The sequence below is a fragment of the Grammomys surdaster genome, unplaced genomic scaffold, assembly GCF_004785775.1.
Source record: "Grammomys surdaster isolate TR1022 unplaced genomic scaffold, NIH_TR_1.0 125833, whole genome shotgun sequence".
Taxonomy (NCBI): Eukaryota; Metazoa; Chordata; class Mammalia; order Rodentia; family Muridae; genus Grammomys; species Grammomys surdaster.
This window is the reverse complement of record NW_021620661.1, coordinates 2,318,955-2,337,107: the sequence shown is the minus strand read 5'-3', so window position 1 is coordinate 2,337,107 and position 18,153 is coordinate 2,318,955. Positions and strand designations below refer to the sequence as shown.

Here is an 18,153-nt window from a genome sequence, read left to right as displayed (position 1 = left end):
TGATTATTTCATAAGATTCTAGTGCATAAGCAGAAGAAACAAAAGCTCAAGTGACAATGTAAACTGTAATCCATTAATTTCTCCCAGCTCTCCTCTTATATAAACCAGGACCAAGTGTCCTGGGAGAGGAGTTTAGAAACTCAGTTGACAGGTTGCTTGGGAACAGGATGCTTTACTCACTGCCAAAACACATCAGTTATTTTAACAACAATATTAATGAAAACTGGTAGGACTTACTTGTAAGTGAGACCGGACAATTGACTTCTGCTTGTTAAATTCAAAGTTCTTTCTCATGAAGAAGTAGAGAAGTGCTGAGGCTTCCATCTGAGTTAACCGTGACCTGTGGTTACAGCATTTTAGGACTTCATAGCAGAAAGAGCCACAGAGATCAGCAGGCCCTTGGAAAAATGCTGAGGGAAACTGGAGGGATGGAGGAATCAGGGAGTGAGCCATGTTCTTTCATGTTTCAAACTTGTAGGCTAAAATGCTATTAAAAAATATGCTTTCTCCAATTGCAGCAGATGAAGGGATGCTTCTATCGTTGAAGTCCAGGTCCAATAAGCTCTTCTCTTGCATTAATTATTCTTTTGTATTAACATTCGATGTGCTATTTACCAGCCTGAGTAGTCATAGACCTTGTAAAAAGGTAGTCTTGGCAGATATTACCAACTTAGATAAGGACAAATGAATCATAGGCAGAGTCATAGTGACCTGTCCCCTGAACCTTCACCCAGCTGATACCCTGTTCTGAAAAATATCTGTATTCCCCCTGAACACCCACGCTCCAGTGTCATCCCCTTCCCCACGTCCTGTCTTTTTGTGTTTATAACCCTTCTGTGAATGAGTATAAATTACAATTTGAAAAAAAATTATATATAAAAAATAAAATAAAGTAAAAATAAAAAAAAATTCCATGTGCTAATAACTGATGGCAACTCAAAACACATGAGGTCTTTGAAATGTTTCATTATGCATTTGATATTATTATATCGGATGCTGTTTATAGTGCTTTTCAAAGATGGCTACTCTAGCTACTTTGTGTGGAACCTTTAACTTGATGATGTTTCCTTCCTTCCTTCCTTCCTTCCTTCCTTCCTTCCTTCCTTCCTTCCTTCCTTCCTTCCTTCCTTCCTTCCGCTAAACTTTCTATGTTAAAAATTCCAAGCAGCAACCACATAATTGGTCACCAGATAGTACCACCACATTTTGGTATGCTACTCATTTTGAGACAGCTGTTAGGAACTGGTTCTAATGCTTTGTCTTATTTTGACCCCCCCAAAGTCACGCTTCCAGACCTGAGGTTTCCTGCCCCCAGCTTCCTTCGATTGACAATATAGCATTGACATACAGCCAATGGCTGAGCAAGGAGATGGGATGGGACTTTTAGATTGTGCAGGCAAGGGACCGAGAGAGAGGGAAGGAGACGGAGAATCACCATCACTCAAAGGGAGAAGGATCAGATTTAAAAACTGCAGGAGAGAAAGCATCCTACAATGAAAGTAGAAAGGGAATGTAGCCCTATTGGGAGGGTGCTCCCCAGAAGATAACAGAGAAGCAAAGATAAAATATAGATCTAGAAGGTGCTAAGCCACTAATACTGGAGGGAAGTGTGTGCTTGCGGCAAGGAGGTTTAGAAGTGCCCAACCATTGAGCTAGTCAACGCATATGAAAGTGTGTGTGTGTGTGTGTGTATGTATTTCATTTGAGAATCCAGAGAGCTCTTGGGTGGTCCATTGTACACTCTACCTGCCGGGAGCCAAAGTGGTTTAATTAATTCACTGCTACAACAGCAAATGACTGGTATCTAGTAAAATCAAAATAGCATGAAACAAACCTGTTCTACACACTGAGAGATGCAAAGATTATTAGGTGTTTATTGTCACCTTGAGCTGAGCCTTCCCTGGGACCTGGAACATCCTTACCTTGCACACGAACAGTCTCAAAGAAGCAAACACGTGTTTCAGGGCTGCCGCTGACTGGTTGACTTGGAAAAACAGCATGTAAGTATCAAAGACCCTCTTCATGAGTGAGTTTTGACAGTCGGATTGTTGGAGCTGTCTCTGAAATTCAGAATAGCTGTTATTTAGGATAAGTAGAGGAGCAATTGATTCTCTTCCAAAACATCTATTATGAACCTATCATGTGTTGAACACAATTCTGAGTGATAGAAGCAAATTCTAAGTGAGAAAAGATGATTCTTGCATGCTCTCAGAGAAGCTTATACAGTAGTGTCAAAACCAAACCAAACACAGATAAGACAGTAACTGGAGTAGAAAGATGTTACAGAAAGTGGTTGTGGGTTGTGAATTACTTTAAGAGGGTCAGCAAAGATCTCTCCAATGGATGAATGGAGGTGGAGGAATGTGTCTCATAGATACCTGGGAGGATTGTCGTGGAGTAAGAGCCTTGGGTTGCAGAGAAGCTTGTGAGTTCAAGCTTGAGAAAGAAGAACAGTAGCTGGTGTGTGGCTAGTGGGTTGTGTCATGAAGGAGATGATGAGTTGGCAGATAGGCATTAGGGAAGCCTTTCAACTGTGTGCTTTTCAAGGCACATGCCCATCAAGGAATAAAGAATCAAAATCAGGTTGTGTTTTTCTCCCACTTTGTTGGCATTTTACTTGAAAGCAAGGCTCTCTTGGTGCAATGCTGCTGGAGGGAGAGGTTTCATTTAACAGATCAAACCTTTCCTGGTGCAGCCCTTAAAGCGGGCTCATTTGGTTGAGCTGTAAATGTTTTTAGGAGCATTATTAAAATGCAATTGGTGGAAGAAACTGTATACATTCAGAAAGTACAGTTGTATTAATTTGCCTTTGGCATACACCCACAAAACCACCACCACAGTCAAGAAAATAAAACATCCACTACTTCCTAAGGTTTTCATATACATTTTTGCAATCCTGTATTCCTGTCTTATCTCCATACTTCTGATCAGTCACTGATCTGTTGCTTCTATTAAATGGAATTTTCTAAGTGGAATGACAAAGTAGACTTTTCTAGTTTGCCTTCTGAAGCTTCATGTAAGGTATAGCCTGTGCATTCACCTGTTGATGTGCACTTCTGGTTGTTTCCAGAGGCTTTGGTTATTTAAAATAAATATGTTACCCATACTTGTATGCGGAGCCTTATATGGGTAGGTGCTTTTATTTCTCTTTGGTCAGGTGCTACTATCAAATGGTTAGTTACCTGATAGGTATATGATTAGCATTTAAAATATTTTTGTTTTGATTTATGTATATGTATATATGCAGGTATGTGTGTGCCATGTATATGAAGACATATATATATAGGATAGATAATGTCATGAGATTCCCTGGAACTGGTATTACATGCCGCTGTGAGTACTCCAATGTGGGTGCTGGGAACTGAACTCAATACTCAACCACTAAGTTTTCTCTCCAGCTCCATGTTAGCTTTTAAAGAAACTACCACAGTGTTTTCCAACTTGTCTTTTCCTATTTGGAGTCTTACTTTCTGTGAATGAGAATTTACCATTTCTCTAAATATTTGTCAAAACATGGTGTGGATAGTCTTGTTAGCATTAGAAATTTTATTAAATATAGCACAATAACACCTCACCAATGTTGTATACATAACAAGTGTTTTTAAATAAATCTAGTCATCAGTTAAAGCATAGCACTGCTTGTCATCTGTTAAAAAATATGGAATCTTCAATGTCCCCCAAAGACTCCTGGATTGAAGCCTTGGTACCCAAACTGTAGCAACAACATAATTATATTACAGATTAGTATAGTTACACATAACACAATAACATGTGGTCGACAATAGACAATATATATATGATAGTGCAATACGATTTTATGGCATGGTAATATATTTGCCACCTAGTGTGAAGAAGCCATAACATTCACGTAATGTCAAAATCATTGAGGGATGCACTTCTCAGCATTTGTTCCTGTCATTACATATTGCATTACTAATTATGTTAATAAAAGTATATATTTTAATATTAAAAAATATGGAGTCTTGTTCTCACTCATAGATGCCTGGCAGCACAGGAAGAGGAAATGGGAAGAAAGAAAATATTGACAGCAGTGACACACCTGGGGGAGTGGGTTAAGCCAGTGTTTATCAACCTCTAGCAAAACTGAAGAATCTCATTTTTAAAATGCTTCCCAAGGGTGTGGAAGTTGATTTACCTCAGTTTAATTAATTTCATAAATCATCTTTTAAAAAAGTGTTCTTGACTTCTCATGGCTTTCCCCCTCCACCCACGTCATCATTTCTGCAGGAAACATGATGACCATATTCACCTGGTGGACCTGGGTGAAGAGAGACAGCAGGTCCAGAATAGTGAGACAGACCTCGGTGGCTATGTTGGCCTCTGTGTCTACGTGGTGGACAATGTCTATTTCGTTGGAGTTGCCTATGAAATACAAAATAGAAAAGCTCATAAACATGTAAGATAATCCTCTATGTCCAGTGAAACATTTTCTTCTATTACAGTGTTTACTGGAATTTGGATGAATAATTTATAAAATCAAAGTGCCTTTATTTGATCAATTTCATTTATTGCCTCAATTTAAAAAAAATAAAACAACATTAGATCATCTTAGACAGGTGTCCCCTTTCCACGTAACCCTCAGCTGCAGGGGTTCTGTTATTTTTAAAATTCTTTTTCTTTAATCTAGCCACAGCACGATCACATTTCTTCTGTTATCAGCCTGTTTAGAGACCTTGCTTCTGGGCTAATAGACTAAATGTACTGTCTCAGTGGACAGTCTACACAAACAGCCTTCTCAGAAAGCCACATTGTGTATTTAGAGATTAAGACAATGTAGATTCAAACAAGTAATCATGGGTCACATGATCATAATTTCCATGCTTCACAACACCAGGTTCTATTTTTATCTTATTGCCAAGCTGGATGTTATGTATCTCTGGAGTCATGATGTCATGGTTACTGCCTGTGGGAGACAGACATTTTTATCCTCTTCCCCTAGAGTCAACAATAATTACCTGGTTAAGAGAGAACCCCATAAACCTCACACACCAAAAGTACCTAGACAAGCTACCCTGAGACCATTACACTGAGATTCATTTTCTTCCTTGTTGAAGGCATTTTAAATTTTTCTGCATAATTATGCTCTGGTGATTCTTTCTTTGAAGAAATACTTGCAGGCCTATGGCGGTGGCCTTCAGAACAGTGATTTCCCTGGCATCACAACATTCCTCTGTCTCACACACAATGCACTTCCTGTCCTACATACCCACTGAGAGAATTACTTCTGGGTTACTTACTGTTCATGGTGTTGTCCAACATCTGTAAAAGTTTGGGGTTGGAAAGTGCATTTTTCCCTCGGATTATAGGTAAAGTTTGAGACCTGTGCTGCTTATGTCCTTCATGGCCAGAAGTGGTATGCATCCTGGAACAGAGGTGAGAATTATGTCTGACTCTACCCCACAATGCTCTACCTAACCAGTATTCATTCAGGTAGTTGAAAGGACCTGTCTAGGCTGAATCTGTGGAGAGCCAACTTTGGCTTTCTGTATCCTATGAAGTCAGGATGGTGCCTGCATCTAGAGGAGTAATGAGTTCTGGGACGTATGGCTGAGACCTGGGGAATTTTTCTCCCAGGTTTTGAGCTCATTGCAGTCTGAAAGTGAGGGAGAAGCTCTGGTTTCCAGGAGACGAGGGGCAGCATGATCTGGCTGACCTATAAGGAGGAACCTTAAGACTTGTCCATCACACATGGTGGACTGTGGAGACCTTAGGTGCATTACAATTGCTATGAAACATGTGAAACAATTCTTTATTATGTTCTGTATTATAGTTTGCAAAGCAAACCTATGATTACATCTTTTAAATTTACTCTCTCAGTGGAAGCCCATTTCTATAGGTCCCCATGGATGGCAGTAATATTCATTTTGTTATTTATTGACTGTATACAGTTTCCTATTTCTTCCTAAAGCTCTTTTCTAAAATACCCATATTGCATATTCTTATGATACGCCTGAGAGGAATAAATCGAACTCAGGGAAGTTTGGGGAAACGTTTTTTAATTGTTTAGACCCAGAGGATGTTGGAGGTAGAATTTCAGGGCAACTGATTCTTACTCGACAAGCTGATAAGGGAGTGAGCAAGGCCTGCAAAATTGGAGATCAGCTAGTAACTAGATAATCTAAGGGGACTCGTGAGGATTCCCTGGCTTCCTCATGGCCTCTGACCCTTTAAACAACATGAGCTTCAAGAACACTCAGAAAATCTTTTAATTACTCACCAGAACTGGAGTCATGATTCCAGAGTGCCTTTTTCCTATATTGCTAAGAACTAAGGGGGCATTTTATTTGAATTCTACCCACCTTTAGGTTTAAGCTAAATTGAAATGCTTATTAATTCTCATCCAGTCAAGGCATTGTGCTTTAACTGAACATAAATAAACCATGGTACTTCATTTCTGTTTTTAAGCCAGTGAGGGAGCTGGAGAAGTAAGCTAAAACTTTTCTTCAGCTAAACATATCAAGTTGATTAAAACCACATTTATTTTGACATATGTACATATATGAGTATATCCACCCTCACAAAATGCTCTTTCACATATAAACAACACATGTATGATTTTAAATACCAAGCTAAGAAGATATTACCATTGTGACAAGAGACCTGATGTCTGGCAGGAAGGATTGGATCCCTTCAGAGTTCCATTGTTCTGGGTAGACTGCACAAACTTAAATGCTGCAGCGATTTTCCTGCAAAGAACACAAGTTTAAAGCATAGCTCAACATTTATAATGTATACATAAAAACAGAATGACATGTGATAAGCTATTACTGAACGATGAGATATTTCATATTCTGTGAATTAATGATAAGTAAGAGGCAGGGAGATGGCTCATATGGTAGAGTTCTTGCTATGAAAGAAAGCATGAAGACCTGCCTTCTGAACTTCAGCATCTCTGTATGGAGGCCCATCTATAGTCCCAGTCTTAAGATTCAGACTCAGGGATCTACTGGGCAAGATGGCTAGCTAGAATAACCATATTGGTAAACTCTGGTTTCAGGTGAAGAGATATTGACTCAGTATTTTTGGTGAAGAGTGTTTGAGGAAGACCCCTAACGTCAATCTCTGGTTGCATTAAAACACAGGCAAACACACACAGCCCAACACCACATATGTAAGCAAAATAAAAATAAAATCAACATTTTAGTTTCTTATGAGAATAGGAAGTTGGAGGGCTTTGGATGTTCTTTTCTTTGTGACAAATGGTGCCAGCATGAAGTAATTCTAGATTAATTTTTGTTTTTACCTTACTAAAAGCATGTTCTTAAATAGATATTTCACCCATATAAATTTATCTATCTTTTTGTTTATATATGTATGTATGAATGCATCTATCTATCTATCTATCTATCTATCTATCTGTCTGTCTGTCTGTCTATCTATCACCAGCATCTATTCTCTCTCTCTCTCTCTCTCTCTCTCTCTCTCTCTCTCTCCCCTCTCTCCCCCTTCCTTCCTTCCTTCCTTCCTTCCTTCCTTCCTTCCTTCCTTCCTTTCTTCCTTCCTTCCTCCCTCTCTCTCTCTTTCTCTTTCTTCCTTTCTTTCTTTCTTCCTTCCTTCCTTCCTTCCTTCCTTCCTTTCTTTCTTTCTTTCTTTCTTTCTTTCTTTCTTTCTTTCTTTCTTTCTCTTTATTTCTCTATCTATCATCTGTCCGTCTATCTACCATCTATGTACATAAATATCTATATAATGAAACATCCCCCCTCCCCTATCCTGGTCGTGTTCAGAAGGTTAGAGGTCAACCTTGGATGCTGGCTCTCACCTTCCATCTTGTTTGAGACAGGATTTCTTGTATAACACTGCGAATGTTAGACTATCTAGCCTGAGAGCTTCCAGCACAAAGAGAATTCTCATAGGAACATTGGGATTATAGACCCCTTCTTTGTGTCTGGCTTTATGTGGGTTCTAGGATCCAAACCTAGGTTTTCATTCTTGCATTGCAAGTATTTCACTCGCTGAGCCATAATCAAAGCTCTGTGATTTTTTTTAAAAAAGACTATCTTAATCTACTAGAATTTAAAACAATTACCTGATTATATTGCGTTTCCCCAGGTATCTAAAATTCTGAAGACAAACACTAGAAAGAGGAAAAAACATTGTCACTTATATTCCTTAATTTATACACAACAACATAACAATTCATCTAAGTATATGGAAAGAAAAATAGTAAATTTTCTTTACATATTCCATATACTATTGTTGATATTTATTTACCACAGGGCTTCTTTGAATGAGGAGTGGTATAGTGAGCTATTTTGAAAGTTCCAGAAAATAAGTTATTGGATCAACCCTAAACTTACTCCAAGATGCTGAAGAAGTCTGACACCTCTGGACTGGGTGCTCTCTGCCAGTAGGCAATTAGAGTCTCTAGAAAGAAACACAACACGGCATGAGGCTTTTAGAAATGTAGGTTTCTTTCTTTTCTAGTTTTATATTGACTTGAAGACATTCTAATTACCATCTGAAATGGTCTTCATAATATGAAGAAAACACATAAGAAGACTCCTGGTTTCTGCTTGATCTAATTTGTCAAACCGAAGTGTTGACCCAATCAAAGACAGGGGCCTTGGGATCTGGGAACCAAAGGACCAATAGGGATAAGTAAGACAGAGACCCCTGGCTTGTAGTTGCAATGTTTGACATGTGTGGCGGGGAGGGAAGCTGCACCTTTTCACAGTTGTCTGTCTTCTCACTGCTCTTCTCTGTGGTGCTTGGGTTGGAGTCGAGGCTCGCTAAGGACGCTCTGGAATCTGCATGGTTCACTGTAGAAATAGCTATTGATGAAAATGCTGCAAACAGAAGCCACAGCACACGTATGGAGATGAGACGTATGAGCACAGACAAGAGCAAACAGGGTTGCTCACTGCTGAGGTGGATGCAGACTTGTGAAATACCATCTGGGACTGACTTGGGAGCTATGCGACATTGAAAGCATCGCAACAGTGGCCGTGATGGATCGAGAAACACTGAAACTGTTGTAAGTGCATATAAAGTTTGTTCTTTTGATCTCTTAAAATGAAAAATAGACAAAGGTAACTCTTATTTTAACAGAAGAGAGCGTGGAGGAGGGAGCGTTTAACTTGACAGTTTATGAGAAATAGAAATGACATTTCCAAAATAGTTTTTAATATAATCCTTGGAGCTGAAGAGCTATTATATTTTTAAAAAGCTTTGCATAACAAAAAGCTAGAGACTGCAGAATGAAGTGATTTGATAACATCTGAGCAGACAGCCCTTTAAGCCAAGCAGAAGTGGACATTGCTGGATGGCATTCAAAGGAATACATTAAAGACTCTAGTTATATAGCTTGGTGTACTTTGCCAGGTATATTATGCATATGAATTATGGATAGAAAGCACCATGGTGTACAATGTAAACGTAAATGGGTGGTAAACATGAGTGTTCTCAGCAGGTCTTGAGTACCTGCTATGGAATTTAAGACATCTTTGGAAAATGATGTATCCACAGAAGTTGCATGTTTCATGGACGTCTGAGTCTGAAATCCTCCATTAGTGCTGAGGTCATCTCTAGATCCCTGCATTCAAAGAGGAGAGGAGAGGAATGAGAGTTAGTGGGACTCAGACTGGTAGACCATTATGCCTTTTACTTCCCTCTCCATTAGGCATTCCGTTTGACATTTTATATTCTAGCAAAGACGTTCCACTAAAGTTGGCAATGACAATGAGTATTGTCAAAAGTGTAGTCTTGTTCACAGTTTGATTTTTTTAATGCAAAGTGTTCAAGTTCTTATTCGTTTACAATTTCCTTCCTCCCACTAAGTCCTCCTTACACTATTATGCCTTCTGCCTTTGTTTCTGCTATGTGACTCACTGGATTTCAGAGTCTAATTGAGTAGGCATGGGTTAGCCACTGGAGCATGAGGAACTCAGAAACGGCTACATCACTGGAGACAAAGAATCTCTTTTCTCCAGCCTCCCTCCACTGCCATTAGCTCCCCAGTGTAGGTGGGCTCCCATGATCCTTTCGACATTGATGACTGAACATTTACTGGCTCGATCTTGTGCAGGGCCCAGTGCAGGCAATCACAGCTCTTGCAGGTTCCTGAGTTTAAAAGCCATGTCATATGACAGCATTTCACAGCTTTCCTCCTCAATGTTTGGCTTTTACACTTTTTTTGCTCCTTCTTCTGGGAATTTTTCAAATGATGTATGAGAGACAATCTTTTAGATGTGGGCTCGAACAATTACTGATATAGCAATGTATTAAACTATAGATTTAATTATATGTATGTATGTATGTATGTATGTATATCACAATCACTAGGGGCTAGATTTTAAATCTGTATGTTCTGAGCATCTTGGCAAATGTTTTGTTATACAATTGATATTAAGGCACTTTACATTGTGTCAGGCGCTTTATCCCAGTTTACAAATATGAAAACAGAGGCCTAGGGAACTTGAATAACTTTCTAAAGGGTGTGTACATGCTACATGATGCTGATGGGATTTGACTGTCCCTCGAAAATTATCTAAAGGCATGATCCTTACTTTTAGAAGGTTCTATCTTAGACTGTTACTGGATTCAGAGTGTGTTTGTCCTCTCTCATGAGTTTAATTTTTATGTATGTATTTACATGTTCATGTATGTGTGTATACAGGAACATGTGGATGTGGAGGTCAGAGGTCAATGCCAGGGGTCTTCTTCTATCACTTCCTACCTTACTTTTGTGAGGCAAGGTCTCTCAATGAACCAAGAGCATGGCTGACTTTGCCTGGCCAGTGAGCCCTTGGGAATTAATCTGTCTCTACCTTCTCCGTGATGGGATTACTGATTCATGTCACACACGCAGCCTTTTATGGAGGTGCTGGTGATCAAAGTCAGGTCCTCATGCTTGCATGCAAGAACTTGGCCAACTAAACCATCTCTGAGAACCTTGAATAGTTTTCTGTTTCTGTCACCATACTGGCTGCATAGACAACAATCACAATGGGCCACATTGGGCTTTTGACCATATGAGACACTTAGTATTCATGGGAAAAAATTGGGAAGCAGTTGGTGAAGAAAGGACATTGAGGCTAAGGCCATGAAGACATTATATAAGCTGCAAAAGCTGTGTAGTCCCAAACAAATGAAAACAGTCCCAAAGAGAGGGATGGGCCAGGTGGAAGCTGCAAGCACCCGTTAGGGACAAATGGTATTGATCGAGCACTTGTTGTTTAACCCTAGCTCACTTACAGGGAGGAAGAGATGGTTATACAGCACAGAAATATAAATAAGAGAAATTCCTTAAGGAAATGGAAATTTGGAGAGCTGTGTAAACGTACCTGGTTGGATGTATTCACCGTGAAGGGATACAGGTCCTTCAGGTAGATTCTTGGCATATTGTCCAGGAGCATGCCATACAGCGGCATGTACAGACTTGCTATCTGTGCCTGCTTCCTCTAGGTGAAGGCAGACGGGAGAAATGAATCACATAAAAAATCAATAGGCTGAAGGGTTTTATATTCATTTAATGCAGCAGGCCATTAAGTGGTGTTTTGGGGAGAGAGAAAGAAAGGCTACTTACAGGTTCCCTGTATCGATCATCGAAAGAATGCTTAGCCATTAGATTTTTTAGGACAGCTAAAGCTAAGTGCCTGATGTCTTGGTCCTCCTGCAGGGCAAAGCCAACTTCTCGGAGAAGAATTCCGATTAAGAAGTGTTTGCGGCAAAATTCATTTGTGACCGAGTACTCGGGCATATCTTTGAGAGGAAGAGAATATGTTATTGAAAACTTGATAGCCACATGATTACAAAAGGTGGATCAAATGGTTACTAAAACCTCTGCCCCCTGAGCAGGAGGGATTCTACAAGACAGCCTTGCTACAGAGATGTGGCCTGCTGTGACCTTGGGAGTGTCTCTTCAGATGGGAAAATGTTTGCTGACCTAAATACAAGCACAGATACTAACACAGCATAGTTAACAGCCATGGCCTATCGAATGGCCTGCTCATATCATCACAGGGGCTAAAATGTAAACGTGTTTTGTGTCTGTAGGAATTGAGAAAGGTTCTAGGAAAAGAGGGCTACATCAAGTTAGAGCTCAAAGGATGCTGGATGGTTTGCACTTATGGAGATAGTAAATCGAGGTGGGGGAGGATGTTGGGAGAGAGGGAAGGCTTGTCTAATGGCACAGGTTTCTGAAATATAGACCGGTATGTGGAGACAAATGTGTGTGAGGGATTAGTAAATACAGTGGTCAAAAGAGGGGGCCTGGAAATCGAGGCTTGAGGTGTCGTGTGTGTGTGTGTGTGTGTGTGTGTGTGTAGAAGATGGAGTAACCTATGTGCAAATTCTGTATCCAGCATTTAGGTCTCCCTCATTCAAGTTCTGTAGGAGTGGCTAAGACTAGAAGGATTTTTTTGTTTGTTTGTTCTTACTTGTTTTTTGTTTTATTGAGGCTTGTGGGAGAGGAAGAACTTTAGAAGTCAGGGAATGCAGGCCCACCCAGTTAGCCCAGTCATGATAGGTGTGCCTTGGAGAGGGAGAGCCTTGAGGACTATGCCTCTGAGGGCTTCATGCTCTTATGGAGCACCACTGTACTTGTCCTCATGACCTTTATATTCTTCCTAATCTATGAGTTGTAGGAAAACTCTCAGGGGGCTTCCAGCCCCTCACTGGCCAGCATCCCTGGCACTCACAATAATAATGGTTGGTCTTTCTCAGGCATTCCTGCTGGAGCAGATGAATGATCCAGTCCCCACCCTTGGAAAACATTTAGGAATGTAGGTTGTCAGCAATGACTACCACCCTTAGAGAGCATTTGGAAAAACAGATTGTTGTGGAAGCTAACTTAAGATGTTTTTGATAGTGGCTCTGTTGTAGAAAATCTTTGGGAACAATTTGAACCTCAGAAAGGCATGCTCTTAATTGGTTGAGCTAGGGATTTTTTTTGAGGTCAGGGAACAAGAACAAAGGCAACCTGACCAGCACTAGCTGCCTTTCTTGCTGAAGCAAGATCGAGGTGATGATTAATTTCTTTTTCTCATTATTTACTCTCAGCTTCCTGATCTGATTTAATAAAAAATTTGTTAAATGAGTAGATGTGTACACCCTGAGGATCTGAAGTAGATGTGACTGATTGTTTTATATGTAAAACTTTCATTTGTGATTCCTTTAAAATTTTTATAAGATTGCTTTTTAAGATAAATAATAAAATAATCAATCCTTTCTTTATAACCTCAAATTGTTGCCTGCCAGTAAGAAAGCTGAGAAAATTACCTTGCTCATTCACAATTTGTTAATCTATAACAAGTTGCTTAGTTACGAATGTATGTGGGTTCTTGGGAATAATTTTATTTTTTTTACCTGTACAATGTAATGTTTTTTTTCATGGGAAGGTATTGGGGAACATGCTGTTTTTCTATAACTGTTCACTAGAAGAAAAATAGAATGTAATCACACTGTAACTTTATATTGCTTGAAAGGTTTTGCTGGGACATTGCTTTGGGTGAAGAAATACAGTTGTTGGAGTCAACTCATGGGAATTTGCTTGCTTGACATCCTCACCAACTGCACATCCCCTCCTGTGATTACTGAACATTTTGTTCAGAGCTGGTCTTCAACAATGTTTTTCTTTTTGTTTTGTTTTTTCAAGACAGAGTCTCTCTGTAGCCTGGAACTTACTCTATAGACCAGAGTGGCCTCGAACTTATAGAGATCCGCTTACCTCTGCCGCCCAAGTGCTGGGATTAAAGGTGTGTGCCCCCCAACTGCTTGGCTGACACTAAGGGTTTTAAGATCAATGGCCTGTAGTTAAGCTTGGGATGAATTGACTTATTAATATGGTGTTGGTATTTAGGTGAATTAGATATAGGAGCATATGAACTGAGAGATACAACTCAATGTAGAAGGGACAAAAGGGACGGTGTTTGGGGGGATCATAGGAACTGGCAGCAGTAGGAACATCAAGACTAGCTGGTTGAAGAAAGTGGCAGACCAGGGAGAGGGAAAAGACAGTGGGACTGGAAGATTTGAACCTGAACTCTTATGTTAAGTATTTTGTAATGATTAGACTAATCTGGAGTTGCACACCATGCCCCCCAGTGTAATTTCCCCATAGCAGTTTTGCTAACCACTAAGATAACATTGGGGAAACTTCCTCATGTTGGAATGCTTAATGCCTCTATGAGTATGACCCCACAAATCCGGTGACAAAAGCCAAAATATACAACTGAAAGTACACTGAAATTAGAAAATGTTTCCAGACATCAGAGGAAACCGAGGGGAAGGAAAAGAAGAAGAAGAGGAGGGGGAGGAGGAAAGGGAGAGGAGGAAGGGGAGGAGGAAGAAGAAAAAAGATGGATGAGGAAGAGTCAACTTAAGGATTGCAAGAAAATATGTGCAAACCATATATCCTATAGGGAGGGGCTTGTTGTAGTCAAAAGGCAGATGATCTGCAGAAATGGCTCAATAGCTAAAAGCACTTGTTCCAATTGCAGACAACATGGGCTCAGTTTTCAGCACACACAGTGGTTCACAAACACCTATAACTCCAGTTCCAGGGGATCCAGTGCTGTCTTCTAACCTCTGCAGACCCCAGATAACCAGGTGGTGCACATAGATACATGTAATCAAACATTCATAACACTTAAAAAAATTCATCTTAAAAATGATAAAGCATAATAATCTATACAAGCTAATGGCAAAACAAAATAATACTCTAAACCCAAATTATGGGTAAAGAACTTCAAAAAGCAGTTTTCTAAGGAAGATGTTTAAGTTCCTGACAAGAGAATAAAAAGTGTTTAATACCACTGATAACTAGGAAAGTGCAGATCATAGTCCCAGTGAGCTCATGTCTGTCAGAGTGGCCACAATCAAATGTCAAATGATAATGAGTCATAGGTGTTAGTATTCTGTCTAAACTCCACCTCCACAGTTATCTGGCAACACCCAGATATGCTCCTCCCCACAGTTACCTGGCAACAGCCAGGTAGGCGTGCCCACTATAAAAGAGGCTGCTTGCCTCCTCCTCTCTCTCTTACTCTCTTACTCTCTTGCCTCTAGCTTCTCCTCACCCTTCCTCCCTTCTCTTCCCCCTCTCTCCACGTGGTCATGGCCGGCCTCTACCCTCTCTACTCTTCTCTCTCTCCTCCAGCTCTCCCACTCTCTTAATAAACCTCCCCTCGTGGAACCGTCTAGTCTGCTGTGATCTGTCCAAGCTGCACGTGACCTTTTAATAGGGACAAAGTGAAGAAGCAGGAACCAAATGAACTGCCCAAGTGAACCTGAACATTAGTACAGCCAATATGGAAAACCAGAGTGGGGATTCTTCAGATAAGTAAAGGCAGAACTACATCATTCAGTAATGAAACTTAAGGATATATGCCCAAAGGAATTTAACTCAGAACATTTCTTTTTTTCTTTTTTAACTAATACATAAAAAAACCCATAAAATTTCTTAATGAGAACCAGGCAGCATGTAATGCTTTATATATGTATACACACATATATAATGCTTTATATATGTATACATGTATGTATACATATATACATACATGTGTGCATTTATATATATGTTGTATTATGTTTAAATCAGCTAAACATACTTATGTCCTAAATATTTATTCTTCTTCTATCATGAGGACATTCAATGTCCTTTCTTTTAGCTTTTTGAAGTGTATATAGTGCATTGTTACCCAGGATCATTACTCTACTATGCAACAGCAACCAGGACTTCTAGCTTCTACTGAACCAGAACTATGTCTTGGCCATTCTTTCTCAATATCTTACGTACTTCCTGAGCCTCTCAGAACCACACCTGTACACTCTCAACTTCTAGGTGCCCATGTTTTAGAATCACATATAAGTGAGATACAAATGTAACTTGCCCTTATTCCTGTCTCATTTAACTCACTGGAGGGAGATCTAGTTCCATCCATCATGCCATAAATGACACTAATATTTAATGGGCAAACAGTAATTCACCTTGTAATATGCATTTTGTTCATTGGCAGTTGGAGCCCCAGGCTGTTTCCATTTACTACCTCCTGTGAATAGTACTTCAGTGACCACATGCCTTCTCAAGGACATGACAAGCATACCTCTGTTTATTCATACAGTAGGGGGATCTATCTATCAGTCTATCTATAATCTCTCTTTCTATCCCTCCCTCCCTATCATCTATTTCTCTATCTTCTATCTATCTATCTATCTATCTATCTATCTATCTATCTATCTATCTATCTATCTATCTATTATCTACCTACCTATCTTTTATTTTGAGACACCTCCAACTGTTTTCACTCATGGCTTTATTAATTTACATTCCCACCAATAATGCACAAGGACTCTTCTTTTCTTCTCACATCTTGTCATCATCTTCCATTTTAGACTTTATAGAAAAATTGACATCTTAAATAAACGTCTGTAACTCCATGTTGGTTAGAATTTTATCCCAAAGATATGAAAGGGGGAAGGGAATCTGCTTTTTGCAAAGAGTAGAGGGAGTGGTGGGAAGTGAAAACAAAACAGACACTCAGGATCTCATCTGTGGATGTTAAAAAGCTGAGCTCCTGGAAGTAGACCAGAGATGTAGTTTTGAGGGACTGGGGCAAGGAGAGAAATGAGGCATTTTTCCTCTGAGGCACAGACTCTCAGTGAGGGGATGAACACACTATGATGCCAAGTATGTGGCATGGAAACTGTAGTTAATAGCAATGCCTTACAGATCAAGTTGTAAGAAGCACATGTGTGTAGCTGAGGACTTTATTTATTGTACATATGAGGAAAATTTCAGATGACTTGGAAAATTAACACTGCAACCCGTGAAGAATAAAATATAAAGGAATTAAAGTCAAGGTGTCAAATTGTAAGTGACAAAAGAGAAAAGTTCAGATATGCATTTGGTTATGCTGGTTATAGGTTAACACATAGGCATTTGTAGCATCTGTGCCCACTAACATGATAATACTGCTATGGTGCTTGTGCAGGTAATATGAAATATCATTACTTACCCGAGGCATGTAACTCTCGAATTGATTCTGAAGGCGTCAAAGGATCTAGATATGGTATAAATAGAGAATAATTTCAGATACATCCATACTCAGATGTGTGTGTGTGTGTGTGTATGTATATGTAAATGTATATGTGTATATGTGTATATGTGTATATGTGTATATATGTATATATATATTAATTAGCTTAATTTATAGAAGAAATTTAAATTCAAAACATATTTCAATTTATTTGCTATTATATCACCATTTTCCAAGAAAACTTAGGTTGTTTGCCCCTGAATTTCACGAACAGAATTTATATATATATGTTGACTGAGAATGATTAATTAGACTTAAAATGACTAAATAAAGGTTTGATTCCCCCCTGAATATCTTAGCTAACTTATCTAGCCAAGAATAACTTGGCATTAAGTTGGAAAAGAGATTCTCTTCCTCATCCTCCTTCCCCCTCTTCTTTCTCTCCCAATCTCCTATTATTTATTCATTGTTGAGGATCAAGCCTTAAGCTTCGTACATTCTAGTCAAGGACTCTACTAATGAGGTATGCTTTTAAGGACAAATAAAACAACATCCAAAGCCCCAAAATGTTTTTGTCTGACTTAAAATTTCTACTTTCCCCCTCCACTCTGGGATGTGACAGTTCCCCGGAAAAAGGATGTGGAAATCCATATAGATTACATTTAAAATGAAAATATTAGCATATTTCTAGGGCCGCTGTTGCAACTTCCCTTCTGTAGTGTCAATGCGAGCTGCCACAAGAGACTCTTTTCCTACTATTTTCGGGTTTCTTGACCTTCAACAGGGCAGTGTGAACAATCTATTCATAGCTTGGTATCAAGGGACTTGAAGTATTCTCCTTGTGCTGGATGCTCAATTAGTTTCTGATGTTTACTTTCACTCATGATTTTTCCCCATAAGCACACATTCTCCCTCTCTCTCTCCCCTCCCTCTCCTCTTCTCTCTCTCTCTCTCTCTCTCTCTCTCTCTCTCTCTCTCTCTCTCTCTCGCTCTCGCTCTCCCTCTTGCTCTCGATCTCCTTTCCTCCCTTCCCCTCTCTCCCTCCCTTCCCCTCCTCTCTTTCTTTCTCAGTCTCTCTCTCTCTCTGTCTCTCTCTCTGTCTCTCTCTTACACACACACACACACACACACACACACACACACACACACACACACA

At 39.6% G+C, this 18,153-nt stretch overlaps 1 protein-coding gene across 3 annotated transcripts in view; it reads right to left on the bottom strand.

Moving 5' to 3' along the window:
- Dock10 (dedicator of cytokinesis 10) overlaps positions 1-18,153 on the bottom strand; it is a 194,021-nt gene that overhangs the window by 30,974 nt on the left and 144,894 nt on the right. For 2 of the 3 annotated variants that reach the window (XM_028789411.1, XM_028789413.1), the window contains exons 31-43: positions 16,977-17,021; positions 11,546-11,721; positions 11,304-11,420; positions 9,442-9,553; positions 8,686-8,807; positions 8,477-8,591; positions 8,319-8,385; positions 8,048-8,095; positions 6,606-6,707; positions 5,259-5,383; positions 4,271-4,383; positions 1,923-2,060; positions 238-420 (exon numbers count right to left, since the gene is read on the bottom strand). In XM_028789411.1, the coding sequence (XP_028645244.1) occupies positions 238-420; positions 1,923-2,060; positions 4,271-4,383; positions 5,259-5,383; positions 6,606-6,707; positions 8,048-8,095; positions 8,319-8,385; positions 8,477-8,591; positions 8,686-8,807; positions 9,442-9,553; positions 11,304-11,420; positions 11,546-11,721; positions 16,977-17,021 (1,463 nt within the window). The remainder of the gene's footprint in view (positions 1-237; positions 421-1,922; positions 2,061-4,270; positions 4,384-5,258; positions 5,384-6,605; positions 6,708-8,047; positions 8,096-8,318; positions 8,386-8,476; positions 8,592-8,685; positions 8,808-9,441; positions 9,554-11,303; positions 11,421-11,545; positions 11,722-16,976; positions 17,022-18,153) is intronic. The other variant, XM_028789412.1, reaches the window with a different exon arrangement.